Here is a 22364-nt window from a genome sequence, read left to right as displayed (position 1 = left end):
GTTATTTGTTTATCTATTAATATTAATTAATGTGTTTATTATTATTATTTATTTTATTTATTATTTTTTGAGTCTACCAAGGGGTCGGTTTTAAATTTGTACAGCTGCTTTTTGTTTTGTACTACTGTTCCACAAAATAAAACTTAAACAGTTGTTAACAAAAAACAAACAAAAAAAAAAACAAAAATTTTAATTGTGACAATATTTCAAAATATTACTTTACTGTATTTTTTTTTTTTTTAAACAAATGCAGCCTTGCTGATTGTTAGAAAAAGAAAAAAGAAAATTATTATTCCAAACTTTTGACCAGCATTGTGTGTGTATATATAATTTTCATTAAGTTACAATTCCAATAAAGGTTCTCGATGCTCAATATACTTCTACTGATATGACTGGAACATCATACTAAGCTACTAAACCAGATTTTCCACAGCACCAAAGCAAAATTTGAGTCTTCAGTCTGAACTGAACATGACAAATAGCGGGTGCTTAAACACAATGGAAAAAGCACAGACAACACTGAGAACTGGCTGCACAGTAATAATCATACAGCACGAGCAGAGTAGTCCGACTCACGAACAAATCACTCTTATCCAGTTCAAATGGTACAACATTATTTAGTGATTCCTTAAAAGCACTAAAACGTATCGTTAATGGAATCAGAACACAAATGCATTTCTCATCTCAAATATTGCTCTTCTGCTGGATAAAAGTGTCTGCTTAGTGAATGAATATGAATATAATTGAACACTGGAGGCAGAGAGAGTAGTGTGTGTGTGTGTTTCAAGTGATGTATTGTGATGATGCACAACTGTTTACATCTCTCTGAACACTGTTTGAAAAGGGAGGAAACATCTGGACCTTCATTCATGACAAGAATATAAATACTGGGCCGGTAGAACAGAGCATTATAGAAAAATACAGTAACACCCTAAAAGAGAGCCTGACGTCAGCTCAGTGCTGCACTTCCCAAACGCTTCACCTCGGTCGCTCCCAAACCAAAAACATCAATAACAGTTTTCTGTCAAAAAGCAAAGAACACCAGGTCTCAGAAAACCCGCAGTTGCCAAGGGAAACAAACATTTGGTGATCAGTAGAGTTTTTTTCCCCATTGCAAAGATTGATTTCAAGGTATTCACATTTTTCTCCACGTGAGAGGAAGATAAAAAGCGGGAACTAATATTCTACATATGTCCAGAATATGATACTATGCACCATAAACAAAGTAAAAGTATGAGTAAGGTTTAAAATGTCTTTAGTGTAACTACAAAACAAAGGATTTTCGCTCAAGTGTGGTTTTAAAAAGCACATAATAAGTGTATATACTGTATGATGCATTGTATATTGCAAAACAATTAAATGCATAAAACAACACTCTTAAGACTCGGGTAAATCACTTAAATGGAGTAAGATAGCACCAGTTCTTCAGCATCTCAAACCTAGGAATGCTACTTCTGAAAAACAACCAGAAATGAGAAACTCCGGTCCTGGAGAGTTCAGCTCCCAGTCAAACAAACACATTTAGGCCTAAATTTAAGATTTATGCATTTGAATTGCATGTAAAATTTCCATCCAGTTGTTTTATACAATTGTAACATTAACTAATAAAATGTAATGCACATTTGTCAGTCACACATTAATGAAACAAGCCAGATTTCCGCATTCAAAAAATAATGGCACAGTTTATTTTTAACTATTTGATTTCATCTAAATATTAATATTTTCAAAATGCATTAATTTATATTTCTTAGAATAAGCATAAATCTGTTAATGTATGTTAAGTATGAACATGGTTAAAATATGATTATCTCTGGAGCACGCAACAATCAGTTTGAAACAAATTAAAAGTAATGATGATACATATATAAACCTGGGTACTGTGCATTTAAACCACATTCAGTTTAGAAATCTTACCTGTATAACTGACAAACATGTATCCCATTGACTCTACTAGTTGATGTTAAAACTGTGCAGTCCAAATGGACAGAAATTTGATCTGCAATTCAAATGCGTAAATCCCAAATTTAAGCCCAAATATTTTTTTGAACGCAACTGACTGTAATTTTCAAGTAATCCTGAAGACTGTGGTTTGTTGTGTTTGATAAGTGATAGAGCTGAACTCTGCAGGAAAGTGTCCCTCCAGGACCGGAGCCGCCCTTCCTCGGTCTCGTAAATGAACCCTTTGGGTAGTCGTCTGTAACATGCCTGAGGAGGAAAACAGGGCCCCAACATTCATTTATTCAAATACTTTTTAAGGCAGTGTATTTTTGGTTCTTTGTAGAGGGCATCTGAGGATATGCAAACAAAAATACCAATACATGACAAACAACAAAAAACCCTGAAACGCAACTATGGAACAAATGGAGGCATGAGCTCAAGGTCACATTGGTTAAAAGTGTCCTGAGGTTATACGTGGTGCTTGTTCTCCTGCGGTTGTGACGGCTGGTTGAGGCACACGGGGCAGCATGAGCCTTTGGGTGTCACTGGCTTCAGACATGCTGCCTGCGGACACTTTTCCACGAAACACGTCACCTGGGCCTCCTAACAGAGACAGAGACACAGGAACACCTGAGCTGAAAACAGGACAGTATTTATGCAGGAATCATCACAGGTCCTTTCCTTGACTTGTGGATTATTGTGCTGTTTTTATCAGCTGTTTGGACTCTCATTCTGACGGCACCCATTCACTGCAGAGCATCCATTGTTGAGCAAGTGATGCAATGCTACATTTCTCCAAAACTGTTCACATGAAGAAACAAACTCATCTACATCTTGGGTGGCCTGAGGATGGGTCCATTTTTAGCACATTTTCATTTTTGGGTGAACTATTCATTTAAACTAATGCAGATTCAATCCCAGATTGAGTTATAATGTTATAATGCCAAACAGTACCACGTGAGGGCATTTTTCAGTTTTTGACAGCTAAAGTTCCCCCTAGGAATCAGTCTTTCTACTGATCCATCTATCAACAATAATAAGTACATGAGAGTGCTAGAATCCTGCACATTCATTTGCGGTAATATAAAGAAAACACAGATGTAACAGATCTTTCACATCCAAAACGAACACTCACTAAGTGCCAAAAGTGAGTAGAATTTGGCATTATTGAGTAAATAAAATCTTCTCAATGAGTCATTTTGGTAAATAAAAAAAAAAACTATTCCAAATGATTTTCAACACAGCCTAGTGAAACTTAAAAGTGTGTAAAACAGTTGAAATTGTTGTTTTGCAATCATTTTGTATAAGTTATTTTAATAACCAGTGGGTTTCCATATTTAAAAACAACTACCAATGCCTGAGTCTCTGAAGGTGTACTCAAACAAAAAATACACTGCATACTCCACTTTCCTGTAACCCTGCAATTCAGCATCGAAGGTTGCATTTGTTTTGTAAAGAACCACATGGCCAAGACTGATACAGTCAGGAAAAAAAAAAAAATTGCAATATATATTGAATATTATCATGATATATATTGAATACATCATTGTGCATAATAATAATAGCTAAATAAACATGTTTAATATTTTAAAATGGAAAGAATGCTTCTCATACATTACATTGTTTGGTTGTTTGTTTGTGTTTAATGCCATGCCAGCTTCTGTGGCTATTTTCATAGTGAGAAAAAAATATTTAATATACTACATGTATCACAACTTATTGCAGTTACACATTTTAAAGTTTGATTTTAACTACATTGTTATTTGCTTTTGGTCCATAAATAATTCCATAATCCTGAACCAAAACCAGCTGAGAATAAGTCAAAAGATTCTGTCTAGAGTTCACAATACCTGAACATTGGAACATTGTGTAAAACTACCGTGTTCACATGCCCATGAATGCAAGTAAAAATGCAACACAGTCTACATGTGAATGCACCTGAAGATAGAAGTCAGAAATGCTCAATGCACTGATAAACTTACATGACACTGACAGGTGATGCAGGGGTTCTTCTTCCAGCTCTCTCCCTCTACTCGCTCTCTCCCGTCCTCATCTGCACAGTCTGTCCTGCTCAGACGGCCTTCAAGTCTTTTTATCTGGTAGTTCCAACAGAGAATGTTTTTGAACTCTGTGCATTACAATAAATGCTACAGTATATTCTGCACATTTAATGCACCATCCTATACTGATTCATATTATAAAATATGCTAAAATATGATTACTGATTCAGGACATTGAACTCAAAAATATCTTGATTCTGAATCAAAAAAGAATGGCAGTCAACAGGAAGTGTTTGGTTGTAGTGACTGAAGGTACAGTATATTCAGTTATTAATTGTGAATGAGCTGTTACCTTTAACAAACAGGTGATATACAGTATAATCTGTTATTTTGCAAGAAGGATGTGTTTTAGATCAACATCTTTTATTCTGCTAATTCACTGAGGATTGCTTTATCTGATAGACTTGAAAACATCTATTTAAGTGGGCAAAGAAAATATGGCAGTTATTTTTATATCACTGTGACTGCTTGTGTTATTAATCAAAAGAAGTGTCTGGAAAGTTTGATTCTTGGCCTGTTGCACATTTTCAGCATCACTGCCAAACACTTGTGCCTGAGCACATGGCAATCGTCCTTATCGATTCAGTTTACCAACACAAGTCAATTCATTCACAAATATCTGCAATTTGATTTTCACAAGGTTTATAGAAACAGATAAAGTATATAGTGCAGCTTGGCATTGCACTGCACCAATTGAATCATGAGTCCTAACCTGTTTTCGTAAACTTGTGATAGTTTTCTGCATGTCAGCAACAAAGTCTTGGAAATCCTTAATGGAGGGTTCAGTGCTTGACTTTGGTGAAACAGTTGTGTTTACTGCAGTTAGAGCTTCTTCCAAAGTGCTGAAAAACAAAAATCATTAAAAAAGTATGATTGATTGATAAATAAGCTTTGCCAAATTCAATTATGCATTATGTGTTATTACTACTATAGACTCTTTTCACAGACTGTGATGACGTTTCCACAGTTATTAACATTGTAAATGTATCAGTTTTTTTTTATTTTACATTTAAAAAAATAATGTAGATTTAAAATAGTAAAACACTTTACTTTCTGTTTTATCACTTTGACATTAAATTTCAGAAAACTGGTTGACGCTGCTGAGGGAGTGACCAACATGATCAATCGCTTGATATTTTTTAAATCTTTTAGAAAGGCATAGTCTAGTTTCTGTTCACCACTATAGTATTTTATCCAACTATTGCCTTGTACAAATACCCACACTTGCGGTCTTGGCCACTTGAGAGCGCATGCATGCAACAGAAAGTACCCAAGACTGTCCCAGGTCTTCAAAACGTCAAAGCGCAGTGCCCTTTACGCACACTAAAACCACACTACTTAAATGTATCCCATCATGCATCATGTTCTGGAAATAAATCCTGAGACTTCTCGTGAAAGGTCACGGAAACCTTTCCAATGCAAGTTAAATATTAATATAATAATTAGATATTGCATTTAATTTTGGTAGAAAAAACTAAGTGTTGCATGTTTTATTGGTGCAAAGATGAGTAGTGGTAATATTTACTTTGTACATTTGCAACTGCTTTTAATCATTAACCACAAATTAATAGTAATTTTATAGGGACTACTTAACAGACATTTAGAAGTTGATTTTAAAATGCAAAGTATTTATAATAAAAAAAATTAAGGTATGTAAACACTTGCATATTTACAACAACACTATAAGTGTGTGTCATCAGGTCATGAAAAGTTCGACATACACTTGTGGTCTACATGCTCATTTGAACACTTGGGCCAAATACAGAAAATACGCCATATAGTCAGGGTTTAAATTGGGCCGGGGCCGTCCGGAGCTAAGCCCCGGCACATAGACTCCAAAATATAATACAGATAAACAAATGATAAAGCTTGGCTTATTGAATATTGGATCCCTTTCTACAAAAGCACTTTTTGTAAATGATATGATCACTGACAATAAACTAGATGTGCTTTGTTTGACAAAAATCTGGCTAAAGCCAAATGACTACATTATTTTAAACGAGTCTAACCCCCAAGATTACAGTTACAAACATGAACCGCGTCCAAAAGGTAAAGGGGGAGGTGTTGCCACAATTTATAGCAATATTTTCAGTATTTCTCAGAGGTCGGGTTTCAAGTATAATTCGTTCGAAGTAATGGTGCTTCATATAACGTTATGAATGAATAAATGAATGAGTGAATGAATGAATGGCTGCAGATAAAGTTCTAATTGCTGGTGATTTTAATATCCATGTTGATAATGAAAAAGATTCGTTGGGATCAGCATTTATAGACATTCTAAACTCCATTGGTGTTAAACAATACATTTCAGGACCTACTCATTGTCGAAATCATACTCTAGATTTAATACTGTCATATGGAATTGATGTCAGTGGCGTTGAAATATTGCAGCAGAGTGATGATATCGCAGATCATTATCTAGTTTTGTGTATATTCCATATAGCTAAAGCTGTAAAGCCAACTCCTTGTTACAAATATGATAGAACCATCACTTCTACCACAAACGACTACTTTATAAATAATCTTCCTGACTTATCTCAATTCCTCAGCATATCCAATAGCTCAGAACAACTTGATGATGTAACAGAAACTATTGACTCTCACTTTTCTAGCACTTTAGATACGGTTGCTCCTTTACGCTTAAGGAATATTAAGGAAACGAGTCCAACAGCGTGGTATAATGAGCACACTTGGGCCCTAAAGAGAGCAGCCTGGAAAATGGAGCGCAGCTGGAGAAAAACTAAATTAGAGGTATTTCGTATTGCTTGGAGGGAAAGTACCCTATCCTACAGAAAAGCATTAAAAATTGCTAGATCTGCTTACTTTCCATCTCTTTTAGAAGAAAACAAACACAACCCCAAGTATTAATTTAATACAGTGGCTAAATTAACAAAAAATATAACATCAGCAGGTGCAGACATTACCCAGCAGCACAGTAGTAATGACTTTATTATCAAAACTATTAGAGATAAAATTGTTACCATGCAGCTGTCAGCCACAGTATCGCATCAGATAGTGCACTATAGATCCCCTGAGGAACAATTCCACTCATTCTCTTCTATTGGAAATGAAGAATTGTATAAACTTGTTAAATCATCTAAACCAACAACCTGTATTTTAGACCCTGTTCCATCTAAGCTCCTAAAAGAGGTGCTTCCAGAAGTAATAGATCCTCTTCTGAATATTATTAACTAATCATTGTCATTAGGATATGTCCCAAAAACCTTCAACCTGGCTGTTATTAAGCCTCTTATTCAAAAAACACAACTTGACCCCAAATAATTAATTAATTGCAGACCGATCTCAAATCTCCCTTTTCTGTCAAAGATATTAGAAATGGTAGTATCATCACAACTATGTTCTTCTTAGAGAAAAATTATATATGTGAGGATTTCCAGTCAGGTTTTAGTCCAATATCATAGTACTGAGATTGCTCTCATTAGAGTTACAAATGACCTGCTTTTATCATCTGATCGTGGTTGTATCTCTCTATTAGTGCTACTGGATCTTAGCTCCGCGTTTGACACTATTGACCACAACATTGTTTTAAGTAGACTAGAAAATTATGTTGGCATTAGAGGAAGTGCACTGGCATGGTTCAAGTCGTACTTATCTGACCGCCATCAATTTGTGGCAGTAAATGAAGAGGTATCATACCAATCACAAGTGCAGTATGGAGTACCTCAAGGCTCAGTACTTGGCCCCTTACTTTTCACGCTTTACAGGTTACCCTTGGGAGATATCATTAGGAAACATGGTGTTAGCTTTCACTGTTATGCTGATGATACCCAGCTCTATATTTCTTTGCGACCTGATGAAACTTGCCCATTTGCAAAACTAACGGAATGTATAGTTGATATCAAAAACTGGATGACTAGCAATTTCTTACTGCTAAATTCTAATACTTGATGGCTGCTCTGTAAATTCTTCGTCATCAGTTAGGAACGTGGTGTACTTTTTGAAAGCAATCTTTCCTTCGAAAAACATGTTTCTAGCATTTGTAAAACTGCATTTTTCCATCTTAAAAATATATCTAAATTACGACCTATGCTCTCAATGTCAAATACAGAAACATTAATTCATGCATTCATGACCACGAGGCTAGATTATTGTAATGCTTTATTGGGTGGTTGCTCTGCACGTTTAATAAACAAACTCCAGCTGGTTCAAAATGCAGCAGCTAGAGTTCTTACTAGAACCAGGAAGTATGACCACATTAGCCCGGTTCTGTCAACACTGCACTAGCTCCCTATTATACATCGTATTCATTTTAAGATCTTGCTAATTACCTATAAAGCCCTGAATGGTTTGGCACCTCAGTATTTGAGTGAGCTCTTATCGCATTATAGTCCTCCACGTCCGCTGCGATCTCAAAACTCTGGCTATTTGATAATACCTAGAATATCAAAATCAACTGCGGGCAGGAGATCGTTTTCCTATTTAGCTCCCAAACTCTGGAACAATCTACCTAACACTGTTCGGGAAGCAGACTCACTGTCAGTTTAAATCTAGATTAAAGACCCATCTCTTTAACCTGGCTTACACATAATACACTATCGCATTTCTATAATTCAGATCCGTTAAAGGATTGTTAGGCTGCATTAATTAGGTCAACCGGAACCGGGAATACTTAGACTGATCCCCAGTGAAGATCCTGTCTCCAAGACGGCCATCGGGACAAGACCACAAGAACCAGAAGAGTCCTTTGCACAATCTGATTCTGCTTTAGCCTAGATTTAAACTGCTGATTTTGTCTGGCCAGAGGAGAATGACACTATTTCGACAAACTATTTCTCCGTCTAAATACTGTAAAGCTGATATAAAGCCACCCAGCTTTAGATCAAGCCGATGTAAAGCCGATTTTACACAATTTGCATTGTTAAAAGCGCTACACAAATAATATTGACATTTAGAGTAAGTGGCGAATAGTGGATATAGCAACTGTATATAATGCATGTATAGACAATATAAGGTTGCGCTGCTGAGGCGAGGTTCACGCAGCCTCTCCAGGAAAAATCTAAATCCGATTCATTGCTGAATGATTCAGTGTTTTGAACGAATCGGTTGAGTCAAAGTTTCATTAGCCCATGCATCAACATCTGATGAATCTGCCATTTGAACGAATCGTTTGAATGAACGACTCAATGACTCACTCATTAATCACTCACTACTGGCACCTACTGGCGTTTTAATTTCGTTGAAAAGTATAATTTCCACCATCATTTCTTGTTTGTATATATATATATATATATATATATATATATTTTTTTTTTTTAAAGAATCTCATAATTTAATGTACATATATATTTCCATTTCCACCAGTCAAGTGCAAAGATCGCAAGTGTGTGCATTTGGACAAGACATATGATACTTGTTTCTGAGAACACTGGAAATGTGAAAAAGGGTCCATTATCAGTAATGTTATGAGAATTTACAAATGATCTTTGGTGAAATACAGTAATGAAATGGAGCATGTGAGTTGTACCTGCTGTTGCTGGTGAGGTTACTGGCAGGTTTCTCCTCTGCATAGCTGTGCTCCGCTGACCTACGGCCTCTGAAGTGGTACGACAGGGCGTTGAACTGACCTTTAGTACGGCAGTCTGCAGGTGCAAGAAATTCAGCCTTTATTTAATGCAGAAAAAGCAGCTCTACAAAGACTAGACAGTTTCTACTATGGCCATTTACAGCACTGACTAATTAAAGCGGTCAATGATTGTTAATCTGGTCCGTCCAGTCAAATTTTGCAGTTCATATTCGTTAGTCTATTTATCTAGAACATTAGAAGTAAACAATGCAGTTAGATTGCATTTATTTTAATTAATTAGGTAGAGAATTAGCATGTGTGAATTACCTGCGTCTGTGCAGCACTGTACAGTGAAGCCGTGAGTTTAATTACTTCAGAAATGGATATGCTTATAATGTAGTGGTTTTGTGTGCGGTGTCTGTGTGTGTGATGAATGATGAAGGGAGCTTATTAATACAGAACAGTGTTTAGCTACCTGTGCATTACACAGTTTTAATAGACACTTTCCAGCCAATCAGAGTATTCAGATAGATGGTATAATTATTATTTAAATCTTATAATCTCATTTTACACAATGAAAAATTAAACAAAATAATAAAAAAATTAATGAAGAGGAATAGGAAAATGAAGAAAAAACAGAGCAGTAATGTCAAAGACATTCTGCAAAAAACATACAATCACAAAAGTATAAATAATTCAGTGTATATGTGCATATACAAGTCTAGCTAAAATTATTCGATTCATTTCAAAGGATTTTTAACATAGAATAAATTGAAAGCAACACAAAACGTAATATAAGGCCTTATTATGCTGTTAACTTTGGGTTTTGAATGCCTTTTCATTTTAACAGACATATTTACATAGAAAACAATTGTAATAGTTTTTCACAATATTATTGTTTTTACTCTTTTTTTTTTTTTTATATATATACCATATTGACCCGAATATAAGATGACCCTGATTATAAGACGGCCCCCCTTTTTCCAGACGTACCTCTTGGAAAAAAGGCTTTTTGAAAACCAAATCTCGTGTTTACTGAGAAAACATTTTTTTTCTTAAATTATTTTCGTATTGCATATCTTTCCTATTTTAATTTTTGTTTTGAAAGTATGGTAAATACTGGTAAAATGTACCAGCAATCACATTTAAAAATATACACTTTTTGAAATACCATAAAAATAACAGGTATTTGAATTATATAACATTTAGTCTATCCACCTCATACCAAAATTGTATTATCAGTAGAAGTGAAATCTTATTGTAGTCTTCAAATCTGGATAATGTCTTGTGTTTTAAAATCACTTACAGAGGAAGTTTGGTCCATCAGGCTAACATGACAGTCCTGCCACTGTAAGCTTTTCTTTTTCTTGTGTTTTCACTCGCAATCTTTACAACACACATTACATTACATATTTCATGGCACACTAATTTTATGCGTATTTGGCTCCACCTATTGTTGTGGGTGTATTATTGACATGTCAAAGTCGAGACCCTGAATATAAGACGACCGTGTTTTTTCAGATGTATTTCCAAGAAAAAAAAACATTGTCTTATATTCGGGTCAATACGGTAAAATAAATGCATTGGTGATCATAAGAGATGTCTTTGAAAAACATGAAAAGTCTTAAACATTCCCAACTGACTGGTAGAGTCATGGTAAAGCGGGTCTCATACCTTCACAGCAGTCCTGCCACATACGAAGGTCAATCTTTGGTATTTCATCACAGCTTCCATAACCATGAGGGAATTCAGCCACGCTAAAGACATCTGACTGGACTCGGGTGATGTTGTCACTATTGTCACACAGCACCCGGGCGAGAGACGTCTGCTTCAGCTGGGTCAACTGAGCAGGGCTAAAGGAGCCAGGGTTCTCATACCAAAACCTATAATTACATAAAGTGAAGTTGGTTCATTGATTTAACCGTGTCAGAGATGCACATCACCAAATAATAATTATTCCTGTCACTACACCAAATTGAATAATACCTCACAGGTTTCATAGTTTCGAATGTAACCACAGAACAAATAAATGAATTAATAATTTATACCTATTACTACAAGCACATCCAAACTAACCTGGATATATACCACTTAACAAGAGTATACTGTATGTAATATAGCAAATCTCAACAGCTTGATTGTATATATTGTTGAAAAATGTAAACTATATTATTGCCCAACAACATATTAAAAGTTGGATATATAGTGCATCCTATTTTACCAACATACATACTGTATACTCAAGTAAGGCGATATATACTATATAGAAAATCTCAAATGCTTAAATCGCTTGTATTGTTGCAGAATATATTCTAAACAAGAACATCATGATTTTTGGAAAGCTGCTTTGAAACAATAGGGCTTCTCACACACAAAACCCATTGCGCATCCATATTTTATATATTGCACATTGTCAGATTTTCCCTAAATGGACTTATTGGACTATATAGGTAGAATAAAACACTCCAAAACAATCTTTTCTTCTCTTTAATTCATGTTTTCCATCACTAAGCGGCAAGGCGACTGTTTATACAACGTGCTGTGTTTCTGTGACTGACCAAAGCATGTGAACGTGAGGCACGATTGTTTGGGTGTCTGTTGCTAGCATCGTATAACATGGTACTTGTTTGACAGCACAACATAGCACTGCTATCACTGCTCCGGAGCAGGCTTTCATAACATATATAAAGCAGTTCTAACCCTGCTTCTAAATTACAAGTGTGAAACATGCCTTTAGCCGAGGTTAAAAATAGGGTTTATAATGACGATAACCCAGGGTTAAGCGCAGTGTGAAACGCCCCAATGTGCATTATGAAAAGCACTATACAAATAAGTTTGAAATAAAAAATAAAAAAGATATCTCTGAGGAACAAGGTCAGGTCTTACCGGTCACCATCTCTGAGACGTTTGAACTGGGTTGCCAGTAAACACATGAGGGTCGGTCCCAGTCTGCTGCCAGGAACCAGCTCTTCAGCCATCAGCGCAGGAAACAGGTCAATATTCTGAGGTGTGCCATACAGCCTGGAAGCACAACAGACCATTACATCCAGAAAATGCTGACTGTGTCTTTCAATGACATGGGATATAGAACGAGACCTAACCTTTGAAGCTTTTCTCGCACGCTGGGGTTCTGAATCTCATTCCTTAGATCATCAAACGTCTGTGCAGACGTCAGGTTGCAGAACACCCGGTAGTCATTGTACGGGGGTATACCGTGGTCACGTCCCCTTTGGATATTCATGGCAGCAAGGTCAAGCGCCACGGCGTGCGCCATCGAGAAAAGGCGTTCGGTAAGTTCGGTGTTAAGCAGTTGAGTGGACACTCGCATTTTTCCTGCAACTCCAAACAAGCCACGGAGCAAAGGATCGATGCCTCCTTCGTTCACAATACGGAAGGGTGAGAAAAAAGCCTTATGCAGTGAGATGTGTCCTTGCTGGATGGGCTGAAAGTTTTTGTCGAGCCGGTACAGAATGGGGTTAATGAGCGTATGGCCAAAGCGGAAGGCAGCAGTGGCAAAAGCATTGAGGATGCCAGCATTAATATTGGGGTTATAGCCATTATAGTCTCCCATTATCCTCATGCCAGCCTCGCCCAGTATTTTGGGCAACCAATGGCTGTAGGTTATATGCTGCATTTGGGCTCCGACTATCTTCCGTGCCTCATGGTAAATGGTGTCGCCATCCCAATGTGGGTTGAGACGTAGCAACTCGTTGGCTATGCGGTTATGTTCACGGAACCAAACCGTGTGCATAGCCGTCAACCCAAGCTGCTCATTGGCACGATGGTCCCCAGCTAGGAAGCAAGGAATAGGACTTTCATTTTCGTCCCGCATGCACTCTGTTGGTGGGCCAGTTGCAAAGGGGAGTAATGGCTTGCCGGTACGTTGCACAATACCCTGCCGCAACATGCCCCGATTGCTGGCCAGGTCACGGATCTCTTCTGCCTCATGCTGTGAGTTGCCGTAAACATTAGAGGCATCGATGTAGGAGGTGAGCTGGTTCATCTGCTCACGTGGATACACAGAGTTCATAAGCAGAGAGGTCATTCCACTTCCGCAAACGGGACTAGAGCGCACAAAGAACATGCAACGTGCTCCGTTGCGCCGCTGCCGTGGATCGTCAGGAGGGAACATGATTGGAAAGCAAGGTGGGTCATTGGTGCACACCGAGGTACACAACTGTCCATCGGAGAAACGAGACTGGCTGAGGGATACAACGGTTGAATCCAGGTCGTGGTCAAGGAACTGGCCCCATTGCATAAGCATATGTGTGTAGCGATCGTCTGGGGTGATGGTCTCCGTCCCGATCATGGTGGTGGAGACCAGGCGTGGAAGAGGTAGAGGGAAGCGGTTATGCCTTTGCTCAGTGGTGCCACGTGGGAGATTGAAGCCATTGTCGTAGACGGGCTTTAGTAAGCGCTCAAAGGCAGTGAGCGAGGCTCCCCACATAGGGTGCTGCAGGTTGTTGCAAGTGCCATCGTGGGTGCGATACTTTTGGTGGAAGCAGATATCCGAGCAATTGTTGATGCGCCGATGGGCCGTGCAGCCAGACAGGTTAGCTATCATATCCAGGAAACGTGGCGACACCAAGTCATTGTAGCGGTAGGCTTTTAAGAAAGAAGATATAAAGAGAGTGCATCTTTTAAAATCAGTCTGAACTCAGTTTAAAAATACAAAAAGGTGTTGGACTCCTATTTTGTAGAGACAAATACAGTTGTAATGAATGCCTCTTAAGGGATAGTTGATTCAAAAATGAGAATTCTGTCATAATTTACTCACTCTCATGTAATTCTAAACCCATCAGACTTTGGTTAATCTTTGAAACACTAATAAAAATTGTTTTAATGAAATCTGAGATCTCCATAAAAGTTCAGGCAATCAAAACTTAGGAGAGCTGAAAAATTAATCCACATGTATTGAGCGCTTTTTTAAAATCAAAGTCTTGTGATTAATTTACATCTAAATGATCGACACACATACATAGAGAACATCACATATGGTAAACACAGAAGCTTTTAGCATATGTGATTCGCTCTATGCATGTGTGCTTATATGTGAATAAAGGCCTAAATTAATTCTGTTCACGTAAAATTATTGCAGGCACAAAAAAACAGTTTAGGTTTTATTAAAATATCTTCATTTGTGTTTCAAAGACACGACACAAAGAAACGACATGAGAGTGAGTTAATTATGACAATTTTCATTTTTGGGTGAACTATCCCTTTAAAAGGGTACTTAGTCGCTAGTCTTATCCTCAAGCAATAGCTGGTCAAAACTGGTTCCAATCTGACTGTCTCACAGCTACACAGTTTCTGCGAGTAAGGTTACACTAGTAAGACAGTTGCATTGATATAATATGAACTAATTAGATGGAAAATGAACCAGACCCTATGAAGATGGTTAAAATTCTGACAGAGTAAGCCGAGACAGCAATAGATGCAAGTAATTGTGCCTGTTGACCCCTTCTTATTATTTGTGCCATTGAATGTGTCCAGAGGGTAAATGCTCAGATTGGGGTAGGGCTTGTCCAAACATGTGAGACCATTTTGTGTGGCAATGAAAGCTGTGCTGTTGTCATAACCAGAAAAAACAGTGACCCATGTCTTCTGCAGCACAAAGCGCCACAGTGTCTGCTGATTATATAATAAAGCAGACATTTGCCATATACTAGCTGCATATTTAATCACCATAGCAAAAATGATCTCATTTGAAAAGCAGCATGCTGATGTGAAATACCTGTTCCATTAGTGTCCACCATGAGGCCCTGGTTGACATGCCTCTGGATGAGAAGTAGGGTCTGCTCAAAAATCTCTCCAGCTCTGGCCTGCTCCACTGTGTAGGGGTCCCGGGGGTAACGAAACAGAGCCAGAAGCTCTGCAGGGGTACGAGGAGATCTGATGATGGTGGAGAACACATTAACTTCCACATTCACAAAAGCCATTCAGACTCACTCTGGAAGAGAACACAAATTAGCGAACTGTAGACCTGCATTACGTCTAACAGATAAGTAGATCAATCTCATACCGCAATCTCATAATTTCTTATCAATTAAAAACTTTTTCAAACTGTGGACAGGCAAGAAACCCCAGGTAAATAGGGTAAAAAATTAAATGAATAGATTTCACCACAAATGCATTTTTTTCATATTATAAGTTTCCTGAAATGTTTAAATATGCAAAAGATGCATTATCTAATGTTTTTTTTTTTTAATTAAATAAAACGTTATATAAAATCAGTTGAGTGGTATATAAACAAATCCTCCTTTAAAAACCTTCAGAATATAGATTGGAATAAAACTAAAACCTCAAAATTATTAAGTTTGGTGTATGTACGTGCTGCTGAAATGAAAATTTTGGACATGAGAAAAAAAAAACTCATTCTAAGAAAATGGCCTTTATGGATGTATTGTAAATTAAATTAAAGATGTAAATAGATAAAGTGCAAAAAACAAACATTTAAAAGTGTATTTTGGATGTTTTAATTCCGCTAGTCTAAAGCAAAACATTATGAAAAGCCAAATAGCCCAAATATTCAAAATTGAAGTGTGCATGAAAAAAAAAAAAAAGTGAGTGAGTTAGAGATTGAATGTTCTGCAGGAACACACATGCTAAAATAGTGACAGATTATTAGAGTAAAATGGAAACTACCTAGTAAAACACACATCTGAACCCCACTGAACAGCGTAAACAACCTGTCAAAGCACTTGACATGGCCACATATGCACGTGACCTCCTTTCAAGCATGTAATACAAAGTGCTTCCAGACCTTGGACAACTTGGATCATACATTTTTTCTCCACAGAAGCTCACTCTGAAAACTGCTTTCAAAATGCATGCTTCTAAGTGCAGTTACTTACAAAGTACCTAAACTTCTGCCCACCTTTAAGTAGTTTTAACAGCTCTAATTGTCAAAAGATGTGCTTGTATGCATGCCTTACACCTAACGAGACGACAGATGGTGTCCTGGGCTATTTCCTCCCAGATCTGAACCAGGGCATCACTGAGATCCTGGACAGTCTGAGGTGCAACCTGGCGGCGTTGGATGGACCGAAACATAAATGTCCCAGAGGTGTTCTATTGGATTTAGGTCTAGCGAGCTTGGGGGCCATTCAATGGTATCAATTCCTTCATTCTCCAGGAACTGCCTGCATCCTAATTCATCCTCCAGGAACGGTTGGGCCTTTTCGTGCACCAGGAGCAACCCAGGACCCACTGCACCAGCATAGGGTCTGACAATGGGTCCAAGGATTTCATCCCGATACCTAATGGCAGTCAGTGTACCATTGTCTAGCCTGTAAAGGTCTGTGCGTCCCTCCATGGATATGCCTCACCAGACCATCACTTACAGGCAGCATAACGTTCTCCACGGAACCTACTCTCATCTGTGAAAAGAACAGGGCGCCAGTGGCGGACCTGGCAATTCTGGTGTTCAATTGAAATGCAAGACGAGCTCCACGGTGCCGGGCAGTGAGCACAGGGCCCACTAGAAGATGTCAGGGGCCCTCAGACCACCATCATGAAGTCTGTTTCTGATTGTTTGCTCAGAGACATTCACACCAGTGGCCTACTGGAGGTCATTTTGTAGGGCTCTGGCAGTGCTCATCCTGTGGGGTGGTGATGGCGCAGTGGATAAGACACATGCCTTTGGTGTGAGAGACCCGGGTTCGAATCCACTGTGAGACACCAATGTGTCCCTGAGCAAGACACTTAACCCCTAGTTGCTCCAGAGGCGTGCGACCTCTGACATATATAGCAATTGTAAGTCGCTTTGGATAAAAGCGTCAGCTAAATGAATAAATGTAAATGTTCCTCCTTGCACAAAGGAGCAGATACCGGTCCTGCTGATGTGCGAAGGACCTTCTACGGCCCTGTCCAGCTCAACTAGAGTAACTGCCTATCTCCTGGAATCTCCTCCATGCTTTTGAGACATATTGATGTGCCATCCTGGAGGAGTTGGACTGCCTGTGCAACCTCTGTAGGGTCCAGGTATCTCCTCATGCTACCAGTAGTGACACTGACCCTAGCCAAATGCAAAACTAGTGAAAAACAGTCAGTAAAGATGCGTAGGGGAAAACAAATGTCAGTGGCCTCCACCTGTAAAACCATTCCTGTTTTGGGGGCCGTCTCATTGTTGCCCATCCAGTGCACCTGTTGTTCATTTCATTAACACCAAAGCAGCTGAAACTGATTAACAAACCCCTCTGCTACTTAACTGACCAGGTCAATATCCCAGGAGGTTATTTGACTTCATGCTATACTCTGATTAAATACTGTTCCTTTAATTTTTTTTTGAGCAGAGTATTTGAACACTACTAACTTAATTCACCAAGTGTACAGGTTACATTCTAATAAGCTACATTTTAAAAGCTGACAACAAATAACAGCCTAACTACCTGACTTCAGTTAAGTCAGCATAACTACAAACTAATATAGTGTTCACTAGGGTTACTTGAGAGAACCATATAAAACAATGAATTAGCGTTTTGACAGAAGCAACAATAAGCATTTGCTCCAAGGCTGTTAGTGTTGATACAAACAAAAGCTAAAAAACATCAAAGTCTTACAGCAATAATATATTTTTTATCATTCAGAGAGTTGTCTTCACATATTATCTTTTGTGAACTAAGAAGGTGCCAAGTTATAACAATATATCTGTGGTCATTTGTGCCAAAAACAAGGCAGAAGAGTTTGACAGTTTTTTTTTCTTCAGTTTTGACAGTTGTTTTGGACTGCATAAATTTAATAAGCATGCTTTAATGTCTTGGCAAGCTTAGTCAAAATGTCAACTAACTTTGTAATTTAAAATTTAAAACAGTCATGTGAGGAAAAATGACATCAGTTTTGTAATTCTAAATCTAATCTTTGGCAATCTCTCTTTACTATAATAACATCTCTCCATTAGACTATATTCAAAAGCATTGGTCTTTGAAGCAGTCCTCTACAGTTATGAAACACAAACACTCTCAGTGAGCTAACGTGAGCTGGCACTGGCCTCGACAGACAAAATAAGCCTCTAACATCAAGCTCAGAACACAGAGTCTCCTTGCAGTGATAAATTAGGAATCATACCGCAGTGACCAGCCCTTGTCCAAGGCATAAATGGTCCCAGTGAATTCCTGATGGGTTACAGCATTGTGACTCACAGCAGAAGGAATTATTTGCTTGGCATGTTTTGCCTGCAGCACCAAGTGCTTACCCGTCAAAGAGCTGCCTCCTGGTGGAGTCTATTGCATTGTTTATGCTCCGAATGGCCTCTTCAAGGGATGTCGAAACAAACGGATCACCCTCCCTGCTCACCTGGGGGACTGGAGAAAATTATACAAACATCAGTATAAATAAAAGCTTGTGAGTTGGAGTTTAGAAGGAAATTTGAATCTGCACACGTGACGAAAGAACAGAAGCTCCATTCGTTAACTGGAACTTTAATTAACAGTGACTTAAAATGTTAAATCATGCAATTATTTAAAAATACAACTTAATTAATTGCAAGATATGCTAATAAATTAATCAAATGAATTACATATCAAATGTTTGCTGAGAAAAGTCTCAAAATTAAGAAAATCTAATGCATTACATTATTTTCACAGATGAGTGAATAAACATTACAACAAGTGTAAGACCCTTGTAGCAGATTTAGACATGCTGAGCTGGGGGAGGTGGGGGGTCCAGTCGTGCAAGACCAGTTTACAGTAAACAATGAGACAGACTATTCAAATGTTAAGCAAAGTGATCTTGTTGGCTACAGATCCAGCAGAAGCCAATCAGCTTGCACTATTTAATATTGCTGGCAAATTGCAGGTTTGTTCAACTTCATGCTGTGCTATGTTGACCGATCAGCATCTGACTTGAAGCTGTGCATCGTGGTTAGACATTTTGTAAACTTGAGACAGCATGAGCTTGGAGTTCGAATGGCGATACAGCTGTTTCACAATTGGCAGGATTCTCAAAAGATGAGTTATAAAAAACAAGTATGCAGTGGAAATATACACAGTGTTGTGTTTATTCTGACACTTCCACTAATGTACAAATTCAAGTTTTTCTAACAGTTGAAACTCTTTCATGTTATTTGTGTCATGTTTATCAAAATAAGATAAATAAAAAGTCAACACTTTATTGGAGTTGAAATAGTCTTATGTCCTATAGGCTTATGTTTACTCGATTGCTGTACAAACACGTGCATACTGTGTAAGCAGTACGAAGTATTGAATGTAAAGTGTTTCTGTTGCTACATGAAAACATCTGAAACATCTGTGTAGATGGCAAATATCAAATATTTATTTTCGTATTACGATATTTAAAATATATTTATAAAAATATATTTAGTTGTGATAAAGTATGCAAACACACTGTGTAAGCATCATTATGGGAAGCAGAAAATGTCCAAAATCATGTCTCTGTTTTTAACTTTCCCATCTGCTAGTGGCAAATCTCGTTGATCGGTTAAATCCAGTTAAACACACCTTATACATCAAGGATCTATCAGTTTGAGCCAGTCTACATTTTCATGAATTAATTGGTCATTTCAACATGAAAAAATGTGTCAAGACCTCATACTCATTTTGTTGTGTTCTATCCAACTATGTTTGAACGCAAAAAGCATTATTCAGATTGGTGGTCTACCAACGTTTGTTCTTCAATTGGTCAATCCTCACTGCATTTGATCACCCTCCCACCACAAAATCCAAAATGTGTGTTTATAGCCTTCAATTCTCACCTTGCACCGTTAGCACCATACTAGATGAGGAATATCCAATGGAGTTGCGGGCTACACACTCATATCGTCCCCCATCGGCAAGCCCCACGTCGTGCACTTCCAGATAGCCATCTGGATTGATATGAAACTTCCCACTCTCTGTAATCTGGACTCCATCCTGTAGATCAGGACCAGAGATTGTTTAAATGAGTCTGGTCACAAAACCAGGATAGTCCCATGGGGACCAAAGTGGCGGAAATGGATGGATGGCCAGTTGTTAGAGAATGTGGCAGCCAATGGATCTAACCTTGCTCCATGTGATGATAGGTGTGGGCTCACCCTGCGCGCTGCACGCAATCTGGACATCTGATCCAGACTCCACAGTCATATCCCTTGGAGCGCTTGTGAAAATAGGGGTTACTGGTGATGTAAAACCATATGTTAGTGATTACAGCACACAAAAACGCAGCTGCATCTATCACGAGTCATGCACATAATGTACAACATGAAAAGAACATGCACGGGTCATAAATGGTGCTGAGATTTCACAGACTGTAAAGGTTCTGTAATTATAATGTCGATGAAAGGGCAAGAGGTTGAGTCTAAGAGAGGCATATGCAAGTCTTCAAGGCCAAAATGGATTGGTTTGTTTAAAGAGCTTTATCCAAACATTTTAACCTCCAAAAGCTACGAGTTGGGTCACAGATCCTCTGAGGTCCTTAAAGGGATAGTTCAGCTTGCTGTTAATTTACTCACCCTCAGGCCATTCAAAATGTAGGTGACTTTTGAGTGAACTATCCCTTTAAGTTATTAAGAACTAGTGCATACTTACCCCATTTTACAGTTGCTCTACAGTATAGTAATCTATAAGAGTTTCCCACCAACTGCTAAGAATCTGCTCAGTCATTAGTCACTTAAATGCAAAAAAATAAAATATATATATTTTTTAAATATATAGAAGCAAAATCACATTTTAAATTTTGTTTTGTGAAAAATATATCAAAATTAAGTGAGTTCTTGCTAAAAAATAGAAGACAACTCTACCAATGGGGTATGGGAAAATTAAAGGAAAAATAGGGCTCTTTTTCTTGTCAATCAAAAACTCACTTAATTTCTTATTTAATTTAGTTTTTCACGTACAGTTGTGCTCACAAATTCACATACCCCTTGCAGAATCTGCAAAATGTTCATAATGTTAACAAAATGGCTTGTTATTTTTTATTTATTTAGTACTGTCCTGAAAAGCTATTTCACAAGAGATGTTCTGCACAAGACAAACAAACTGAATTTATAGAAATGACCCTGTTCAAATGTTTACATACCCTTGAATCTTAATACTGTGTCGTTATCTGGATGATTAGTGTCTGTTTTTATGTTTTGTGACAGTTGTTCACGAGTCTCTTTTTTTGAGCAGCCGACTGCTCTTTAGAAAATTCCAAGTCCTGCACAATCTTTGGTTTTCCAGCATCTTCTGCATATTTGATCCCTTTCCAACAGTGACTGTGTGATTTTGGGATCCATCTTTTCACACTGAGCCTATTCAAGACAGTGCTAAATTAAACATAGCATGCAATTTTTACAATTCTTCTTATTTTGTTAAAATTATTAACATTTTGCATATTCCGCAAGAGGTATGTGAACTTATGAGCAGAACTGTAAATGTATCTCAATTTAAGAACGTTTAGATATTTTTACTGGAAAACAAGACAACTGGAGCGGTTATAACTAGCAGTATTTCTCACAACTCTCTCCATTTCTTCAGATACTTCCTGTAAGCCTGTTCTAAATAAAAGCGACCATGAGCCAAACCTGTGCCTTGGTTTTAAAGTAAATACAGGCGGTTGTTATGCAGTGTGTTAACAACCATTACTACATGGAAACATCTTGCCATGTGGGAATTTCAAAGCGGCATGCTTTCCTGGCTATTCCACAAGTCTGTAATAAAGCTTAAGAGGTGGTTTTTAAGGCACTTACATGCAGGGACCTGGTCTTAAGTCTGTCATTGAGACTTTACGGGGTATTGTTGTTCTAATTGAAGGCTTTGCTGGTGGGTAAATGACAAATTAGTTTATGAAGCCAACCCTCCTTCCCTTCTGTTAAGACCATGTCTAGTCTTGTTCTGAAGGACCGTTGAATGAAGAATTGACTTACA

General features: G+C 37.9%; 1 protein-coding gene across 1 annotated transcript in view; it reads right to left on the bottom strand.

Moving 5' to 3' along the window:
* Window positions 1-601: 601 nt before the first annotated feature.
* The window catches only part of LOC306885992 (peroxidasin-like), an 86682-nt gene continuing 64919 nt past the window's right edge, over window positions 602-22364 (bottom strand). The window contains exons 13-23 of the mRNA XM_079442838.1: window positions 20520-20632; window positions 20234-20390; window positions 18716-18824; window positions 15257-15414; window positions 12624-14127; window positions 12409-12543; window positions 11197-11405; window positions 9484-9598; window positions 4711-4840; window positions 3921-4034; window positions 602-2541 (exon numbers count right to left, since the gene is read on the bottom strand). Coding sequence (XP_079298964.1) covers window positions 2407-2541; window positions 3921-4034; window positions 4711-4840; window positions 9484-9598; window positions 11197-11405; window positions 12409-12543; window positions 12624-14127; window positions 15257-15414; window positions 18716-18824; window positions 20234-20390; window positions 20520-20632 — 2879 coding nt within the window. The 3' untranslated portion in view covers window positions 602-2406. The remainder of the gene's footprint in view (window positions 2542-3920; window positions 4035-4710; window positions 4841-9483; window positions 9599-11196; window positions 11406-12408; window positions 12544-12623; window positions 14128-15256; window positions 15415-18715; window positions 18825-20233; window positions 20391-20519; window positions 20633-22364) is intronic.

The sequence above is a fragment of the Barbus barbus genome (assembly GCF_936440315.1).
Source record: "Barbus barbus genome assembly, chromosome: 20".
NCBI lineage: Eukaryota > Metazoa > Chordata > Actinopteri > Cypriniformes > Cyprinidae > Barbus > Barbus barbus.
The sequence above is the reverse complement of the archived record's forward strand: the minus strand, read 5'-3'. Positions and strand labels throughout refer to the sequence as shown.